The sequence below is a fragment of the Glycine soja genome, chromosome 8 (genome assembly GCF_004193775.1).
Source record: "Glycine soja cultivar W05 chromosome 8, ASM419377v2, whole genome shotgun sequence".
Classification (NCBI taxonomy): Eukaryota; Viridiplantae; Streptophyta; class Magnoliopsida; order Fabales; family Fabaceae; genus Glycine; species Glycine soja.
Genome location: NC_041009.1, coordinates 23259442 through 23275669, shown reverse-complemented (window position 1 = coordinate 23275669; position 16228 = coordinate 23259442). Strand labels below are relative to the sequence as shown.

The 16228-nt window shown below is 33.0% G+C and overlaps 3 protein-coding genes across 5 annotated transcripts; 1 reads left to right on the top strand and 2 right to left on the bottom strand.

Moving 5' to 3' along the window:
• The first annotated feature begins 497 nt into the window (after positions 1-497).
• On the top strand, positions 498-2515 carry LOC114422810 (60S ribosomal protein L30-like). The gene is made up of 5 exons (XM_028389346.1): positions 498-636; positions 762-867; positions 1306-1407; positions 2091-2159; positions 2256-2515. The coding sequence occupies exons 1-5, from the start codon at positions 616-618 to the stop codon at positions 2294-2296; spliced, it is 339 nt and encodes a 112-aa protein (XP_028245147.1). The 5' UTR covers positions 498-615; the 3' UTR covers positions 2297-2515.
• A 787-nt stretch (positions 2516-3302) lies between these two features.
• Positions 3303-5266, bottom strand: LOC114422809. The gene has a single exon (XM_028389345.1). It carries the CDS (start codon positions 4595-4597, stop codon positions 3488-3490), a length of 1110 nt encoding a protein of 369 aa, XP_028245146.1. The 5' UTR covers positions 4598-5266; the 3' UTR covers positions 3303-3487.
• A 3182-nt stretch (positions 5267-8448) lies between these two features.
• LOC114422808 lies at positions 8449-13785 on the bottom strand. 3 transcript variants are annotated; one of them, XM_028389342.1, is made up of 5 exons: positions 12712-13512; positions 12577-12621; positions 12173-12454; positions 11882-12051; positions 8449-8991 (listed from the first exon to the last, which is right to left on the bottom strand). In XM_028389342.1, exons 1-5 carry the CDS (start codon positions 12932-12934, stop codon positions 8794-8796), a joined length of 918 nt encoding a protein of 305 aa, XP_028245143.1. In that variant the 5' UTR covers positions 12935-13512; the 3' UTR covers positions 8449-8793. The 3 variants fall into 3 exon arrangements, with proteins under 3 accessions (XP_028245143.1, XP_028245144.1, XP_028245145.1); XM_028389343.1 differs by having other exon boundaries at positions 8829-9076; positions 12712-13785; XM_028389344.1 differs by lacking the exon at positions 8449-8991 and adding an exon at positions 9547-11220 and having other exon boundaries at positions 12712-13658.
• Positions 13786-16228: the final 2443 nt, after the last annotated feature.

Sequence of the window (16228 nt, the reverse complement as noted above, 5' to 3'; positions counted from 1 at the left end):
AGTACAACCATTTTGTAAAAAAAAAGCACGATCATTTAAATTATTAAAATTGTCAAATAAAATTTAATTAGGACAGGGATTGTTTCAACTTGACAAGTATAATATATCAAGTTTGAATTTTATGTATATAATTATGTTAAATACTTGTAAAATAATTTTATTTTTAATAATAATCTTATCCGACTCGAATAGGATAATATCCGGTGAATGAATGAAATTTATAATTTTTATCCAAACACAAAAAACATCATTTTAATTTAAATTTTATTTAATTTTTCATTTTCATTTAAAATATAATTTTATGCTAGTTTTTTAGAACTACTTTTTAACTTTGAAAAATAAATAATAATTGCAAACAAAACATAATTAATCGTGTAAAAGAATAAATGTTTTTTTAGGATAGAATAAAAATTAAAAATGAGATTGTAAAAACTGATCCAAGAATAAATTGGTCCTGAGGCCCAGAGGAACAAAAAGGCCCAGCCCAATGTGGGAAACTGAGGGCTCTATATTATCTAACGAAACGACAGCATAGCAAACCCTAGTGGCAGTGACCAAACTCCATTTCTCACTCGCCGTCGTCTCTTCCGTCTAGGGTTTCTCCTCTTCACAAAAATGGTTGCCGCAAAAAAAACTGTATGCTCTCTCTCTGCAATTACCGTTTTTGATCTGTTCATGGTTATAGCTTTTAGATTTAGGGTTTTCAATTCCAACTCGATTTTAATGTGTTTCTTTTCTGTTATTTATTTTAACAAATGCAGAAGAAGACCCATGAGAGCATCAACAACAGGCTCGCTCTCGTCATGAAGAGTGGCAAATTCACCCTCGGTTACAAGACCGTTCTCAAATCTCTTAGGAGCTCCAAAGGTATCGTTTTTGTTTTACACTTTCAAATTCTCTCTTGTTTTTATTTTTTGGCATTGATTTTCTACACTTGTCTCAGTTCCAGAACTGTTGAAAAATGGTGCATTGAATTTCATATAGTTAAGGTATTATGGTGTTCCGTGATTGAATTTCACACTGGTCCCACTAATAAGGAATGGACCAAGGTTATTATATAAGATCAATATGAGAAATTTTCCCCAACAACAGAAAAAGTGTGTTAAAAAAGTATATGCTAGCATTTTAGTGACAAATGCATTTGATAATGTTAATGTTCCTTGCTGCTGGTTGACTAATTTATTGACTAATTTGATCTCTAAGGATGATGTAATGTAATTTGAATTAAGTTATTGTGGATGTTTGCCTTTGTTTATATTTTTGTTGTTGTATAAAATGATTTATTAATTATTGAATTATCTGCAGGGAAATTGATTATCATTGCTAACAACTGCCCCCCTTTGAGGAAGTCAGAGATTGAATACTATGCTATGTTGGCAAAGGTTGGGGTTCATCATTACAATGGGAGTAAGTTCTTAATCTAATGCTTTTCTTCCGTTTCCAATGTTTTTTTCTGATAATTTTAATGTTAATTTTATGCTAGTTTAAGTAACATGCCTTGCATTTATTCTGATCTATATGGGGTGGGATGTGGGTCTGCAGACCCCATATCATTTAGGTCAATTTAATCTTGTTGGATTTAACTTAGGATACTGTGTTAATGATACTTGTTTATTGATACTGTGTTAATGATACTTGTATCTGTTTTCTGTTAACTTCTTGTTGTCAATTCAAGTCAATGTTTGGCTACGTCTAAAATTATCTATATACATTTTGGAGTCACTGGGAGACCTTGGGTCGGTCATATGTTTGAATGTCCTGCATTAAAACCTGAATAGTGGTTTTAGGCTTATTTTTTAAACACCTGGTGATAAGGTTTTTGGAAGTTTAAATTATCTGCATTTGTAGTAGCCTATTGAAGTTTATAGCTACCGTTTTGATAATTACACATATGATATAGGTTGCTGACCTTTGTATGCACTACTTGCAGCTGTTTCTCTTGTATAAATTATTACACAAACAACCGGATTGTAATTTTACCTATTGATGATAATTGTTGGATGCTATGATAACTGGTAGAAATTGTCATTTAACTCTTTAAGGTTGCTGTATATTTTTGTCTCATTAACAAAATATTTTGATGTTTATAGACAATGTGGATTTGGGCACTGCATGTGGCAAATATTACAGAGTGTGCTGCCTTAGCATTATTGATCCTGGTATCTGATGCCTCCCTTCCTATTTCAATATTAGAAACGAGCTTTTGTTTTGTTTTTCTAATGCTTTTTTTTTTTTTATGAATTTGTGGTTTGCAGGTGATTCGGATATCATCAAGACACTGCCTGGCGAACAGTAAAGTATTCTTGAAGTTCCTTGCTTGTTATTTTCTGGTTTTAGTTGTTGATTCAAACTTTGAAAGAATATCTTGTTGAGTTGTAGACATTGGTGTAAGGTGCAAGGTTTTTGGGTATTCCAGCTGAGCATCTAGTAATTTTGACTTCAAATTTTTCATGATGTTTCATTGTGCCAATTTCTAGAGATGATATGATTATATTTTGGTCGCGCTTGCTGTTAATGCCTGTGTTATATTTTGAAAGAATGTCGGTGTTCGCTTGCAAATGGTTCCCTTGACATTGAGTTTGCATGGTAAACTCCATAATTAAGAACTCTAAATGGGTGGAATTTCTTCATAGCATTTAGGCATCAAGGAAAATACTGCCCAGGATTTCAAAATAAGACTATCATTCTTAACAGACGGAAAAACAAAAATTATTTAGTTTTCTTAACACAAAATTATGTGGGCATATTAAATGCAAATTATGTTCTGTTAACACATAGTTTTTGATGCATTAAAAGGATTGAAAAAAATCAATGGAGCCGCAATGCTACATGACAGATATAGGTGATATAATAAGATTGAGGGAAATAATGAAATGTTAAAGGTTATGTTTTGATTTCATTTTGCTGAAGCTGCTCTGATGTAATTCACGATTCCAAAACATCAACTACCGTTCAAAATATATTTGTTGTTATCGGAACTAAATTGTTAATAATATAGCTTATATTTTGTTTAGTACCCAATTATCTACTTAATTCCTTTCTCTTTTGATATAAAAAAGATTAGGTTTGTGTATTTTCTATTTAGGAAAATTAAACCACAAGATGAAACAAAAAAAAAAGGCCATTTCTATAAAGACCAGTCCTATAAAAGGTATCAATAGATTCATTAGAACTTAGAAGCCATAAAGGCAGCTAAAAAATGGAGGTCCCATGAAGCAAGCCTCCCACTTAGACTTGATTTATTAATAAATTGGCATTGTATATTATTGTTTCTGATAACAAATTACTTTCTACAAGATCTGTATCAACTCAAAATCGATACCACTTAGTATTACTAGAGGCATCCATTAGTCCATCAAGCAACAATCTAATCAAAATTGCACTTAGAATGAACTGAAAAAAATTGCAAAACTGGGACGAGTCAATCAATCAACCAACCTGAATATGTTTACAAAACTGGGAGCAAAACATTCTTTAGAACTGAAACTCAATTGATCTTGTCCATTTTCTTAACTAGTTGACCCATCTGAAACCTCCAAAAGCAAAAATAAGCTAAGCCAATACCAATGAGCACAAAGATCCAAATGCTCTCATCTTGACCCTCTTTTTTAGATCTTAACTCAGCAATCCCAAAACTCTCTCTTCCGGAATCCCCCATTCTCCCTTCATCCAAGTGTCCGTACAACACATACACCCTCTCCTTATCTCCGACCACCACCGACGTCGGGAACCGCCGCACATTAACCTCCACGTTGTCGTACACCGTTCCCTCCGCCCAACTATCAATGCTCTTCACCAACCACAACTCCTTCAACGGCGACACCACCGCCGCCGCCCCGTCCTTCCTCACCGCGATGTCGTCGGCGCCGACGAGGTCCTCGTTCAGCAACACTTTCCTTGCCGTGCCGTCCACCGCGTCCACCTTGAAAACCTTCCCGGTGCTCGATTGCACCACTAAAAGGTAACCTTTGCTGACGTAAGCGATTCCGTTGAGTCCTAGGGAACCGTGAGGTGCGGTGTCGTTGTCGTTTGCTGGAATTTCCGTTGCCGTCTTGTACATCGGAGATGTGGAGAAGATAGAGGCGGATCCGTCAGTGGTGACCTTCCAGATGAAGTTTCCGCCGGAGTTTGTGACGAAGGCGTTGCCGCGGTGGTCGACGGCGACGTCATTGGCGGCGTCGATCTCTTCGGAGGGGAGGGAGGAGAGGAAGAGGCGGCGGCGGGAGCGGAGGTCGTAGGCGGCGAGGGCGTTGAACGGAGGGAGGGAATAGCTGGAGTGGACGACGGCGAGGAGGCGGTTTCGCGGGGAATCGACGGCGAGGCCGAGGAAGGCGACGTCTGCGGGAAGGTCGGTGTCTGAGATGAAGGTTTCCACGACCCCCGCGTCGGAGACGGCGGCGATGATGCGCTGGCGGAGGGATCCGAGGAGGAAGTGCTGCGCGCGTGGGTCCCACGTTAGGGATTCCGGGTAGAGGTTCGGTGACCGGAAATTGATGACGTGGGCGTTGCGAGCGAGGATTGGGCCTGGGCCCAATAACAAGATGGTGATTAAGATGGTTACGAGGAGGAAGGGTTGTTTAGGTGATGAGATTAACATTGTGATTGAAGAGTGAGAAGTGAGAATGGTGGTTAAAATTAGAGTCAGTGCATAATGGAGGGGAAATCGGAAACATGAAAGCCAAATCAAACAAATATAGCAATTGATGGGTAATAGACACTCGAATTTGTAACTATGTTGAGCAATTTAGGGGTTGACATGATGCTTAATTGGAAAATAGTTAAAAAAAAAAAATAACAACTGGAAAACCAATGTGTAACAAATATAAATTAAATTTAACTACAACATTATTTCACAGCAAAAACTCAACTACAACACCATTCAAAACCGTTAGTTATACATTCTCTCCATGAATGTCTTAAGTGTGGTATTTATATTTATATGTACAAATTAAACAAGGTGCCATGGAATGTAGAGGATAGACTTCTTCACTGTAATTCAAGATTGCTCGTGCTAGAAAGGCTAAAAAGAGTTGTTCGAGAGATAGAAACTTTGAGCGTATTTTACAGACAATTATGTTTTCTTCTTTGAATAGTATGTATGAATGAATAAAAAAGAGTTGAACAGTCTATATATAATCTCGGAATCTCCTCATCAATAGTTGTTGGTGTCTATAAGTTATTTTTCTATAGAGTTTTGATAGAATGAATCGTAACTCTGAGTATAATTTGTTCTCATTTTAGTGATCAATTAAGTCATTCATCCCCATATCGTCAAGATCGTAATGACTCAGATAAGTCCATAAATTCTGTTATATTGATTCTCTTCGTATTACACTATGAGAGCATATGCTATAATCTTGAATTTACTTCTTGATGATCTTTTGTGTGTATGAGGTTGTGACATGCATCTTTTAACACCTCGCGTGATGCAAATAGACAAATTTAGAGCATAAAAATACAACAAGAAATGTCATGCAAATACGCATATGGGCATTAATAGTCATGCCATACATGATGTAAAACATATTTGTGGTTGATCTACTTCCTATTATGTTGTTTTTTTTATTATAAAAGAAAAATAATTTGTATATATTTGGCTGCTTAATTATTTATCTGAACTCTGATAAGAAAACTTCTTAGTTCAACAGAGAATGTCATGCAATGAGAGCTTTTAGTATCGACCAAAAGTAACAAATAGTAAGTGAACAAAAATATTCAAGATTGTCTAACAAAATACGAATTTGGTAGCTAAGTATACGCTACTCATGTGATTTTAAGACAAAAAATAGATTAATTCATGGCACTAGATTGTGGAACAAATTTACAAATCACAGTATATTCAGCACCTGATGTTATTAACACGATTATCTGAAGGATGAGGAATGCTGTAGCCACAAAATGACACACTCTTGGGCTGCAAGACAACATTAATTAATGACGAGGAATAAAGTGAGTCATCGAACAGGCATTCATAATTTATAATGTAAGGTCCAAAAAAGAAAAATCCTTCAAACTCCATTTAACAGAAATGCAAATGGGTGAATTAATCATGCACAACAGAAGGAAACGAAGTCAAAGGATAAAGCTGAAGTCAATTATGTTTTGGTGAGCATGGATTCCTACTTTGGAGCAGTTTTATGGCAATAATGGAATAAGCTAACCTAACCTTCATAGGAACTCAGAAAGAAAAAAAGAAAGTTTGGCAGAGACTTCAACATTTAGTTTCTCATATTCCTTGTTATATCTCGAATTTACTGTTTGGCAGGGATATCTTATGAAACAGCATAACACTTTGGAGGAAACTCCAAATTATAAGAGAGAAAGAAAGAAAGTTAAACCAAATTAGGAACACAGAAATTAGAGTATTAGTGACATAATAATAACTAACTTACTCTTGATTTAAGGTGAATCTGACAGCGTTTGCAAAAGTATGATCCTCATATCTACGAGAGAAAATGTTGATGTACTCTGATCACCAAGGACCAAAGGAATAAATCCGACGTCGTTTTTCTACAAACAAAATAATAATTCTTCCCCTTTCTGTTATATAATCCTCGCGTAAGTCATCTGTCTTTGTTTATGATGGGTAAATTATAACTTAAAATATTAGTTTTAACCGACTTTAGTATCATTGGAATTCATGCAATCGATTTTACTTAATTAGAATAAAGTTGTTTACTCTACCAATACATGGAAAATTAAACTCATAAATAAATTTATATTTAATTGTCATCAGTAGCATGGCATCAAATAGGAAAGAAAGAAAATATAAACAATAGTTTATGAAAACATATTATAACAAATTATCATTATTATTATTAGATAAAAAATTTCTAATAATACTCTCAAATACTCTTTAATATTGTTTCTTCCCTCTTTTTAATCACCAATTTATCTATGACACATCACACTTTTTTCCCTGAAAAATGATAAACCTCTGCCCCAATTTGGGGCAAATGGAGGAGAGACAAAACAAAAGATAGAGAAAAAAAAAGGATAGATGTGATATGATGAAAAATGCAGAAAAAGATAGAGTGAAAAATAGGGAGAAAGTGAGTTATATGATAATCATAATTTATTTTAACTTGAAAATGCACAGTGTAACATACTCTTTCCACCCATCACAACCTCCCAAGTCATACCTTAATTTCATTCTCCCTATTATATCACCTTTATCAAAATTATGATCGAACCAACAAATAGACATTTCAAATAAAGAGTCATAAACATAATAAAATTTGCTTGAAAAGTGAGTCTTATGAACAAATAAAAAAATTGATTGTTCATCACATTCACTTATTCATAAATTTTTTATCATGTTTATAATTTTTTGACCGAACATTAATTAATTTTTATAATTTTGATATAAATGAATTTAATTGAAAAAATTTCACGTCTTAAAACAATAGAAAAAAAAGTAAAATATGAAGCATTTTATGAACAACCTCAAGTAACATGGCTTTTATTACACACTACTGTTCATGGTTGTGTTAATAAATGGAAGAAAGGACAACATTTTAAAATTTGAAATAAATGTAGAAATTGAAAAGAAAAAATTGAATTTATTAATGTTCAAATTAATTTTCTTTCCTCTTTACTTTTTTCTTCATTATCATTTCAACAAAATAAATAAATAAATAATCTTTTGAAATTTAAGAATTTCCTTTCTACTATACGGGATAAATGTACAACCACGTACGTCAATAGTTTTTTATGCAAATGGTTATATAACCCCACCACATATATTTATTATATTTTCATATTTATTTCTTCCAGAGCTATATTCTTTCTCCCACATGTATCCTCCTGTAAATACAAAGATATAGAAATTTTATATCATGAGAAGAATAATCATATACATAAATTTGTATCAAGGGTCTAACCTTATTGATTTAGCACAATAAGTGAATAAATATAAATTTCATGGTATAAGTTTTTAACTTTTACGAATAAAAAAAATACATAAATTTGTAGGAATAATTCTCATATTATCAATTAGGTTTTTATACTACACTTGGGAAAATTTGTAATCATACATTATATTAGAAAAAATTAAAAGATTGGGGGTAATTTCCCCAATCACTAAAGAAAATTAAGCATTGATGACAAAATTTAACTATGAAAATTACTTTTTCATCATTAATTCAAGCATTACAAAAGATTTAGGGACAAAATTTTAAAATTTACATATAAATTAATTCTTCACAAACATATCTTTATGTAATGAATGTCCATAAGATGGATCCGTCCTTGTTAGAACTTCGGAAATAATCCTATTTAAAACGTGTCGAACACAATGAAAAGCTCTATTTTCATATTTATTTCTTCAAAAGCTATCTACATATAGTATTTTAATTATATTATTCATATTACCATTGATGAATTTTACATCAATAAACAAGTAAATATCCTGACTAGTTGTTTAACAATTGACTTGTAAGACGAAAGTGATAAGAACCTCCGTATACGGATTCAAAATGCAGAACAAAAGCATGCACGTGAAGCCCGAGCTGTCAGCCAAATTTCACCACAAGAACACAACAAGCCATGCCATCACTTACTATTTTACATAAAACACAAAAAAAATGGACCACGAGAGATAGAGAGCGACACACACGCCACAGTTCATCCCCTTCATATTACAATTTGAAATTGCTCTTTGAAATTTGCAATTGCTCTTAACTTCTCTATTTTCAGTAATAAAGCACTGTAAAAATTGCTTGCATGTGTGTGAGTGAGAAAGAGAATCTCAACCATCATGCATGTACCCCCTTTATCTTTTTTTCAGCCTCTTTATCTTTTGCCAGCTTTGAAGTGAGTGAGAAAGATGTTATTCCTTCTTTGTCTTTCTTTTTCTCTTTCTCCCTTTTTTTTTCTCATCCACGAAAAGCACCCACTTTGTTTGCAAAGTTGCTCCTCTTTCTTCCTCCACACCTTCTTTTCTCTTTTTGTTTCTCTTGTCTCCCATGTTTCTTCATCTTTCTCTTCCACCTGCACATGCATTTGCCACTCTCACATCAATGTCATGCTTGGTATGATGTGCCTTCTCAATCCCATTAATCAGTTCGGAATGTTGCTAATTTAGGAAACACTAATCAACATCAGTTCAATCATGTGTCATCTTTTGTGGGAAAATATTCGATCATGAATTTTTTGACATGGAAGTTACAAACCCAAAGGTTGAATTCAAGTTTGTTACATTTGGTAAGAAAGCTCAGTAAATTGGTAAAATCTTTGTGTACATATGTAAGCCAATCTTAGATACTGGCTACGGGTGTTGTAGTACAATGCAGATTCGTCAATATATATATATATATATATATATATATATATATATATATATATATATATATATATATATATATATATATATATATATATATATATATATATATACTTTTACGAGCCTTTTGCTAAGATCAAGTGCAGATCATTTAAGCATACACATAAATCAATTGAATTTTAATTTTATGAGATTTTTAAAATTTTAAATTATTGTATTGTAAATTTTTTTATTGAATTGATATATTATTTTAATTGAAGGAATTTATTTATTTTAATCTGGAATACAGTTTTTCTTAAGTAGCTATTATCAAACTCAAATTATTTTAATAAAACAAAAAAATCGAAGATGATTTTACACTGCCACTTTTAATTAATGCCAAACAAATTAGTAAAGCAGATTTATAAGCAAACCAAGTTTTGATTGACGATAGGTCTCGAAGGAAAACACCTAGTTTCAAGTAATCCATTTTCAATTTTTATTTGCAAAATTAATATTCTCAAAGTAATGCCTTTTAAAAAGTTTTCCTTCATTTTAATCTTAAAATAGAGAAAATAAAATGAAAGAAAAAAAAATAGTTTAGAATGAGTGGGTCATATGGGTACGATTTTTCATCTTACAGAGAATTCATTTCTTTTCGATTATTCTCATATCCCTTTTTGAATTTTGTCTTTATTATATATATAAAAAATCCTTTCTATTTTGAAAACTCACTCAAGTCTCTCTATTTTGAAAACTTCAGAAACTTCCATGTCTGGGAAGGCTTATTAAAAAATTACAAAAAAATAATCATAACAACTGGATCAGTTTATTAATCTAATCAGGTTTCCCCACACCCTAGCTAATTAATGTGAAACTATTAACAACTATTATGTTTATTAATTTTATATGTTAATATTTGCATATACATTAAGAATGGAATTGAATCGGTGCAAACACAGTATATAGTAAACCAATTAGCCAAACCAGATAAATAATATGTCCAAATCAAACCAAATCAACCGTCGGTAATAACTATATAATTTGATTTAATTGTAACAACAAAATATCTATAGTACTGAACCAATTATGCTTAGATATAAAACTAATCCTATCTTAATATCAATGTTTTGAAGGTTAAATTGAAATAATGTAAAATGATTTTTTTTTTTTGGTATAGATAATACTTTTTGATTTAATGCACCTGTGCCGTGTTTCTACCTAATATGCCAATTTTGTTTGGATGTTACGAACCGACATTTTCTTCTGACACAGAGAGAGATTGGCCAACTTATCGATTGCAGAATTCATATAAATTTAAACTGAAGCAAGAGATGTTCCATTTGAATAAGCAAAAGACAAAAGATCATTATTTATGACTAGCTTACGTATGGAATAATAATTCAATCTCTAACAACTTTGTTGGCTATATCATGTTCATGTGTGTGACATTTGCAAAAAAAACTATTGGAATGTAGCACAGTTAGTACAACAGTTACGGGAACCATTTGCATTATCCTTAATTGAAATACGAATCATTTACAGTTTCCCGTGCCATATTTCCTTAATGTGACTATTCTATGATGTTATTATTGCTATACAATAATTTAGTTTACATTCTTTACTCTCTCTGTTCATTTGTATGTAATTCTAATGAAGGAAAGGTACGTAGCATGACAGTGAGTAGACATTTTGTTGAAGTACCCATGAAGGTAAACTAATGTACTTTGGATTTCAGAATCTTCAGTGCCTTCATATGAGACAAAGGGAAGAGCTATATATGTTCAAAAAGAACCACACTGCTGCCATGTTTAAATCATTCAAGAGGAAGAACAAGGTTTGATTGAAGAGTTATGAAAAATTTGACACTCGCATCTGAGATCACACTTCGATGAGTGAAAAATTGATTCCCAAAATCACAGACAAGTGCAACCGTATGTGTAGTATAAAGCAGCCTCCTAGGGGGGAAAGTAAGTAGGGGCCAAAAATAAGTGATACACTTAAAACATGAAATCCAGTGGGACAATATAACTATCACTGCCCCACACTTGAAGGTTATAATCTAGACAACAGATTTGATTCTTTAATCTTGGAAACTGCACTATGTTGTTCTCTTTCTTTCCTTTCGATTTGAATAATTTTGAAAAATTGAAATGCAACCTGGCTTTTTATCTCATTTTTTGGATACTTCTTTAGATCATACATGATATTAGATAATACATTATATGTATAATTTTTAAAATAATTATTATAAAAGTAAACAAATTTACTACACATTATACTATGTAATTAGATTGGATTATACTTTAAGTTCATACACTATTTACTCTAGTTTTACAATTTCTATTTTGTCAAACAAGAGGAAAATAACAAATTAAGTACAATCCAAAAAAAGAGGCACAAACAAATTACAATAGTTTAAAACTCTAGCAATTTCTTGTGTCTTGGTGTTTTTATCTTCACTCACTTAATGGCATTCATAATTGAGGACCAAAGAAAAGGGAAATATGAATTGAATCTAAAGTGTTTGAGGTCTTGATTAGAACGTTTATAAGATTTTGAATTTCTGATAAACTCATTAAAGGAAATTAAATACAGTGAAAAATGTGTTGCACATACCTCTTCGTCGGAATTTGTTGTTTTTGCATTTAAGTTAAGGGAGTCAGAAATTCGAGGTTTTGATCTCTCTGTGATGGATGGAGTTGAAGCAGGGCTGGGACTGGTTGAACTAAGATAAGGGGGTGTGCTTTGAGTACCAACATCTCTTGTGATTCCCTCTTTCTTCTTTTCTGAATAGAGAGAGAGAGAGAGAGAGAGAGAGACAAAGTAGAATCGGGAAGTAAATTGAACTGTTCTTGCAATTAAAAAGGAAATAAAGAACATCATGGCTTGCTAATTAAGTGTTTGAACCTGGATTGGGAAATTGAAGAGCCACTTCTTCTTGTATGTAAGTTGCTGGCTTTGTTGGAATGTGCTTTGAGGAATAAACTAGAGGAGCAGACATGGCAATTCTGTTTATTGAGTTTCTAAAAGATCTTCCACTAAGAGTTTTTGCAGATAAACACTCCAATGGTACCTCCCCTGAGAGAGGGTTGCATATATACCTTTCTGCTTCATTCCACTTGGAATTTAAAGCAAAACCATCTGGAGATAAGCATCCCCACCTGTTATAGCCTGCCCTTGCTTGCAATGCTGCAATGGACCACCACCATCATTTATTTGATTAAAAAACCTTAAGCACAAAAAAAAAAAAATCATAAACATGCTATGCTAATGATCAATGTGGTTCAATGTTCATTCACTTGTAGTTGTACCTTTAAGAGCAGTTGTGAAAGAATATGTTGAAGGGTCTATATCATCTGCAACAAATGAGAGAATTTGAGGTGAAAATGAGATTAAGACTTAAAACAATGAACTCCTTTGAATTGGAGGGAGGAAAAAAAAGGTACCTTTTAAGGGGTATCCGGGTGAAGAAGCAGTGCTAGAAATGGTTATGTTTGATCTAAATGACCTTGTGTCTTCTCTAAAGCTTCTCATGTAAGATCCTGAGTACCTTCTAGAGTTGGTGTTCTCTCGGCGGATTCTAGCTTTCACTGCCCATTCTCTCAAATTGAACTCTGACTCATCTCTTCTTCTTGAGCTATAAGGAAGTGGTTCAGCTGTTGAGGCCATGAATTTGAGTTAGAAAATAATTCAGCAGAGTGGAATGTTGTTGTTGTTGTTGTTGTAAATGTTGGTTCAAGTCACTTTCACTCCAACTCAAACTAGCACAGTTTTGAAAGTGGGTGCTGCATGTTCAGACATGACAAAAAAAGAGTGTTCTGAAGTTGAAGCTTTTTGTCTAGGTAAGGTATAGGTAGGTGGAATGTGCCTTTGGTTTGATATCAAAGACTAGGGCCTGCCTAAGTAGTTCTGTGAGGAGTGTTCGTCTCTCCTAAATTTTGCTCTTTCACTTTTTGAATCTTCATGGTGCAACGACATAGCCTCAAATAATACCATTCTATATTGCTAGTATCTTATTTCTTTTTTTGGCCTCTGCATTAAATTCATTGGACTCTCTCAGTAACTTTTATTCTTCTTTGACCCCTAATATCCTACACCAGTAGGTGAGTTTTAATCTTCAAGTGAATCATGGGACACTAACTATTAGTACTCCCTATTTTTTATGTGGTTATTTGCTGAAGAAAGACAAAATGGAAATTTGTCCATCTTTTATTTCCTTCTAGTTCCATAAAATTAGGATGCTGTAATTCAGGCCAAAATGACGTTGATATCACAATCCATCCAGCACACAATTCCACATGGAGAAAATTTTAAAGCTTATAAAAAGGAATGGATTTCTCATTTAATTTGTTAGACATTTCATGGTGAATTTTCATTTTATTCACATTGCAGAAAACAACACGAAATAATGGATTTGCCCCATGTCCTTGCATCAACATCACCCACCTTTGGGTGATGATGGCTTCTCATATTTGCTGTAGCGGATTGTCACAGCACCTACTTGGCATACCAAAATCTAAACTCATGAAGGAAGGATTATTTTGACCTAAGAAAGGAAAGAACAAAACAATACTCTAATAATGATGAGGAGACCCATAAAAAACTAAGAACTAATCCATCATTTTAAGAAGCCAGATTCAAAGAGCAATTTGAACTTAAAAAGATATTTAAAACTATACAAGTTAAATCCATAGAAAACTAGATAAACCAATAAACTTATGTGTAAAGTCACGAGACAGGCAATATTTTTATTTTAAAAAAATTAAGCTTAAATTTATATTGCAACTTCTAATTTTAATTGCCAGAAAAGCTATCCTTTTAGCTTTTCAAATTAATTCCCATATCAGATGGACATTGACGTGGCCTTCATTTTGTTGGTGTGGATTGTGCATAACTGCATATCATTTTCGTATATAAGTTAGTAATTAAGTGATCCACCAAATTATATGTCATACTCACAAATACGCAAAGTTCCTCAATTAAGACAACACCGAATTGATGTATGTGTGAACTTAATTGCGTCGACTTAAAAATTCTGATAAAGTCCTTTAATATAGCTAATATTGTATATCAGCAGGCCAGGGGATATAAGATTGTGTAGCGCAGTGCAACAAACCCTTTTCTTTACAAGCTTCCTTTTTCTCTGTCTTGAGCATGAGATTAATTACTAGTTATCACTCCAATAATTCGTTCTTCTATTTAAGCAGACAAATCTGATTTAGATAAAAGTTTTCATATACCAATAATGTTTAGGGGAGTGGTCAGAGCCTCCATTAGTATCCATCGAATCCACCTTTAATGATACTCGTATTATATTTAATTTAAATGGTGAAAGTGGGTATAATTTAGATGGAATTTTCAATTCACTATAATAGTTTCCTCTCCTAATAGGGTTGGATGCTTGATGAAATTGATTATTTGCTCATAGTCAATATATTTGGTTACAATCACACACGAGGACGATGTTAATAACATGAATGATTAGGGTAGGTGAGGATTTAAACAAAACATATTCTTTCTTTCTTTTTGTCTTTTTGGTGAGGATTTAAATGAGAAAGGTTAAACTCCCTACGACAACTCCTTAATTATGTTACCCTAAGGTACAAAAGAAAACAACAATTGGTCCGGTACATAAATAAAAAATAACAATACATTGTACCCAAGAAAAGAGAATAACCATACATTTAGTAGGCCAACATTTATTGTAATTATGGCAATTCCATTGAGAGAGGCTGACACATAATGTACCAGGCTCAACAAATCACTGATTTCTGTTTGATAAAATACAATTTTTTTTATTATCCTGATACCCAAACCCAATTCAGGAAACTCCATTGTATTGCAAATGCAATCAGGTAAGTTAGATGCTTTTTCAATAAAAAACACATGGGAAAAAACAACTAGGAAAGAATCCGGGAAGCTTCTCAATCAAAGACAGAGAATGCATAATTGAATTGTTTACTCTAACAAAAGTTTCTTTTCATGGAAATTTGAAGAGATAAATTTGTGGTACATGTTTTAAATTTTAACAACAACTACTAGCTAGGAAGGCTAAAGATATAGGTTAGTTAAATTTTGCATCTGTCAGTACTGGATCAGTAGCATGTAGCCATATATATATTGTATAATCTTTTTAGAATAAATATCTACTTTTGTATTTGAATTTTTAGGAAATTTGAGTTCCTACAAGATGAATTTTTTTAAATGTGTAAAAAATATGATAAATTTATTTCACAGTTAATTTTTATATTTTAATTTATTTTAAATTTGAAGGAGTAGTTCTAGTATAGAATGGAGTTTATTTTCCCTCCTATGACTAGTCCAAATTTGAGCTAGTTGTAACCTAGTGAAAGCCCAATGGGGATGAATGCATATCTGATATTAAGTTGAGGATGTGGTTTTCCAAGTTGAGAATGAGGTATGTGTAGAGAATACTGCATAGCATCATAAATAATATCATGAGTTTGCAGTTTGCATTGCTGGGTTGTTTTCAGTGTAGGTTGGATGTGGAGATCAAAAGAGTGGTTGTCAGCGCATGCAGTGTTGGAGGGAATGGTTATGGTGTGTGAGTGAGAATGTCTTCCTTCCGGGTTCAGCATGTGCATGTCACATTCTTGTCGTGACCCTGTGAAAATGAGTGAGGATGGGGCCCTCACAGGACTAGGGTCCCACACTGAACCTCATCATAGCCCTCAGTTTTGTCTGATGTGTATGCAAGGTTGGTATCAAGAAAGAGAGAGGTTCTGTTACCCCCCTCAGCTCTGGGCCCCATTTACTTCATTTATTTTATAAAGTTTTTTTTCTTTTTTTTTACTTTTCTAGTTCAAGTTCCAGGAGATATATTTTGTCCCCGCAAACTACTTTCCACTAAATGTATTGTCTCATCTTAACTTAGTAGTGTTTGGTTTAATTATATTTGGATGTATTTGAAATAAATTTTTTAAAAATTAGTTTGAATTTTAT

Coding starts and splice junctions, on each gene's coding strand:
- LOC114422810 (XM_028389346.1), top strand. CDS start 616: ATGGTTGCCGCAAAAAAAACT. Junction 868..1,305: donor ATCTCTTAGGAGCTCCAAAG/GTATCGTTTTTG, acceptor AATTATCTGCAG/GGAAATTGATTATCATTGCT. Junction 2,160..2,255: donor CCTTAGCATTATTGATCCTG/GTATCTGATGCC, acceptor TGTGGTTTGCAG/GTGATTCGGATATCATCAAG.
- LOC114422809 (XM_028389345.1), bottom strand. CDS start 4,597: ATGTTAATCTCATCACCTAAACAACCCTTCCTCCTCGTAACCATCTTA.
- LOC114422808 (XM_028389342.1), bottom strand. CDS start 12,934: ATGGCCTCAACAGCTGAACCACTTCCTTATAGCTCAAGAAGAAGAGAT. Junction 12,622..12,711: donor ACCCGGATACCCCTTAAAAG/GTACCTTTTTTT, acceptor CATTTGTTGCAG/ATGATATAGACCCTTCAACA. Junction 12,052..12,172: donor TCTTCAATTTCCCAATCCAG/GTTCAAACACTT, acceptor CTCTCTATTCAG/AAAAGAAGAAAGAGGGAATC.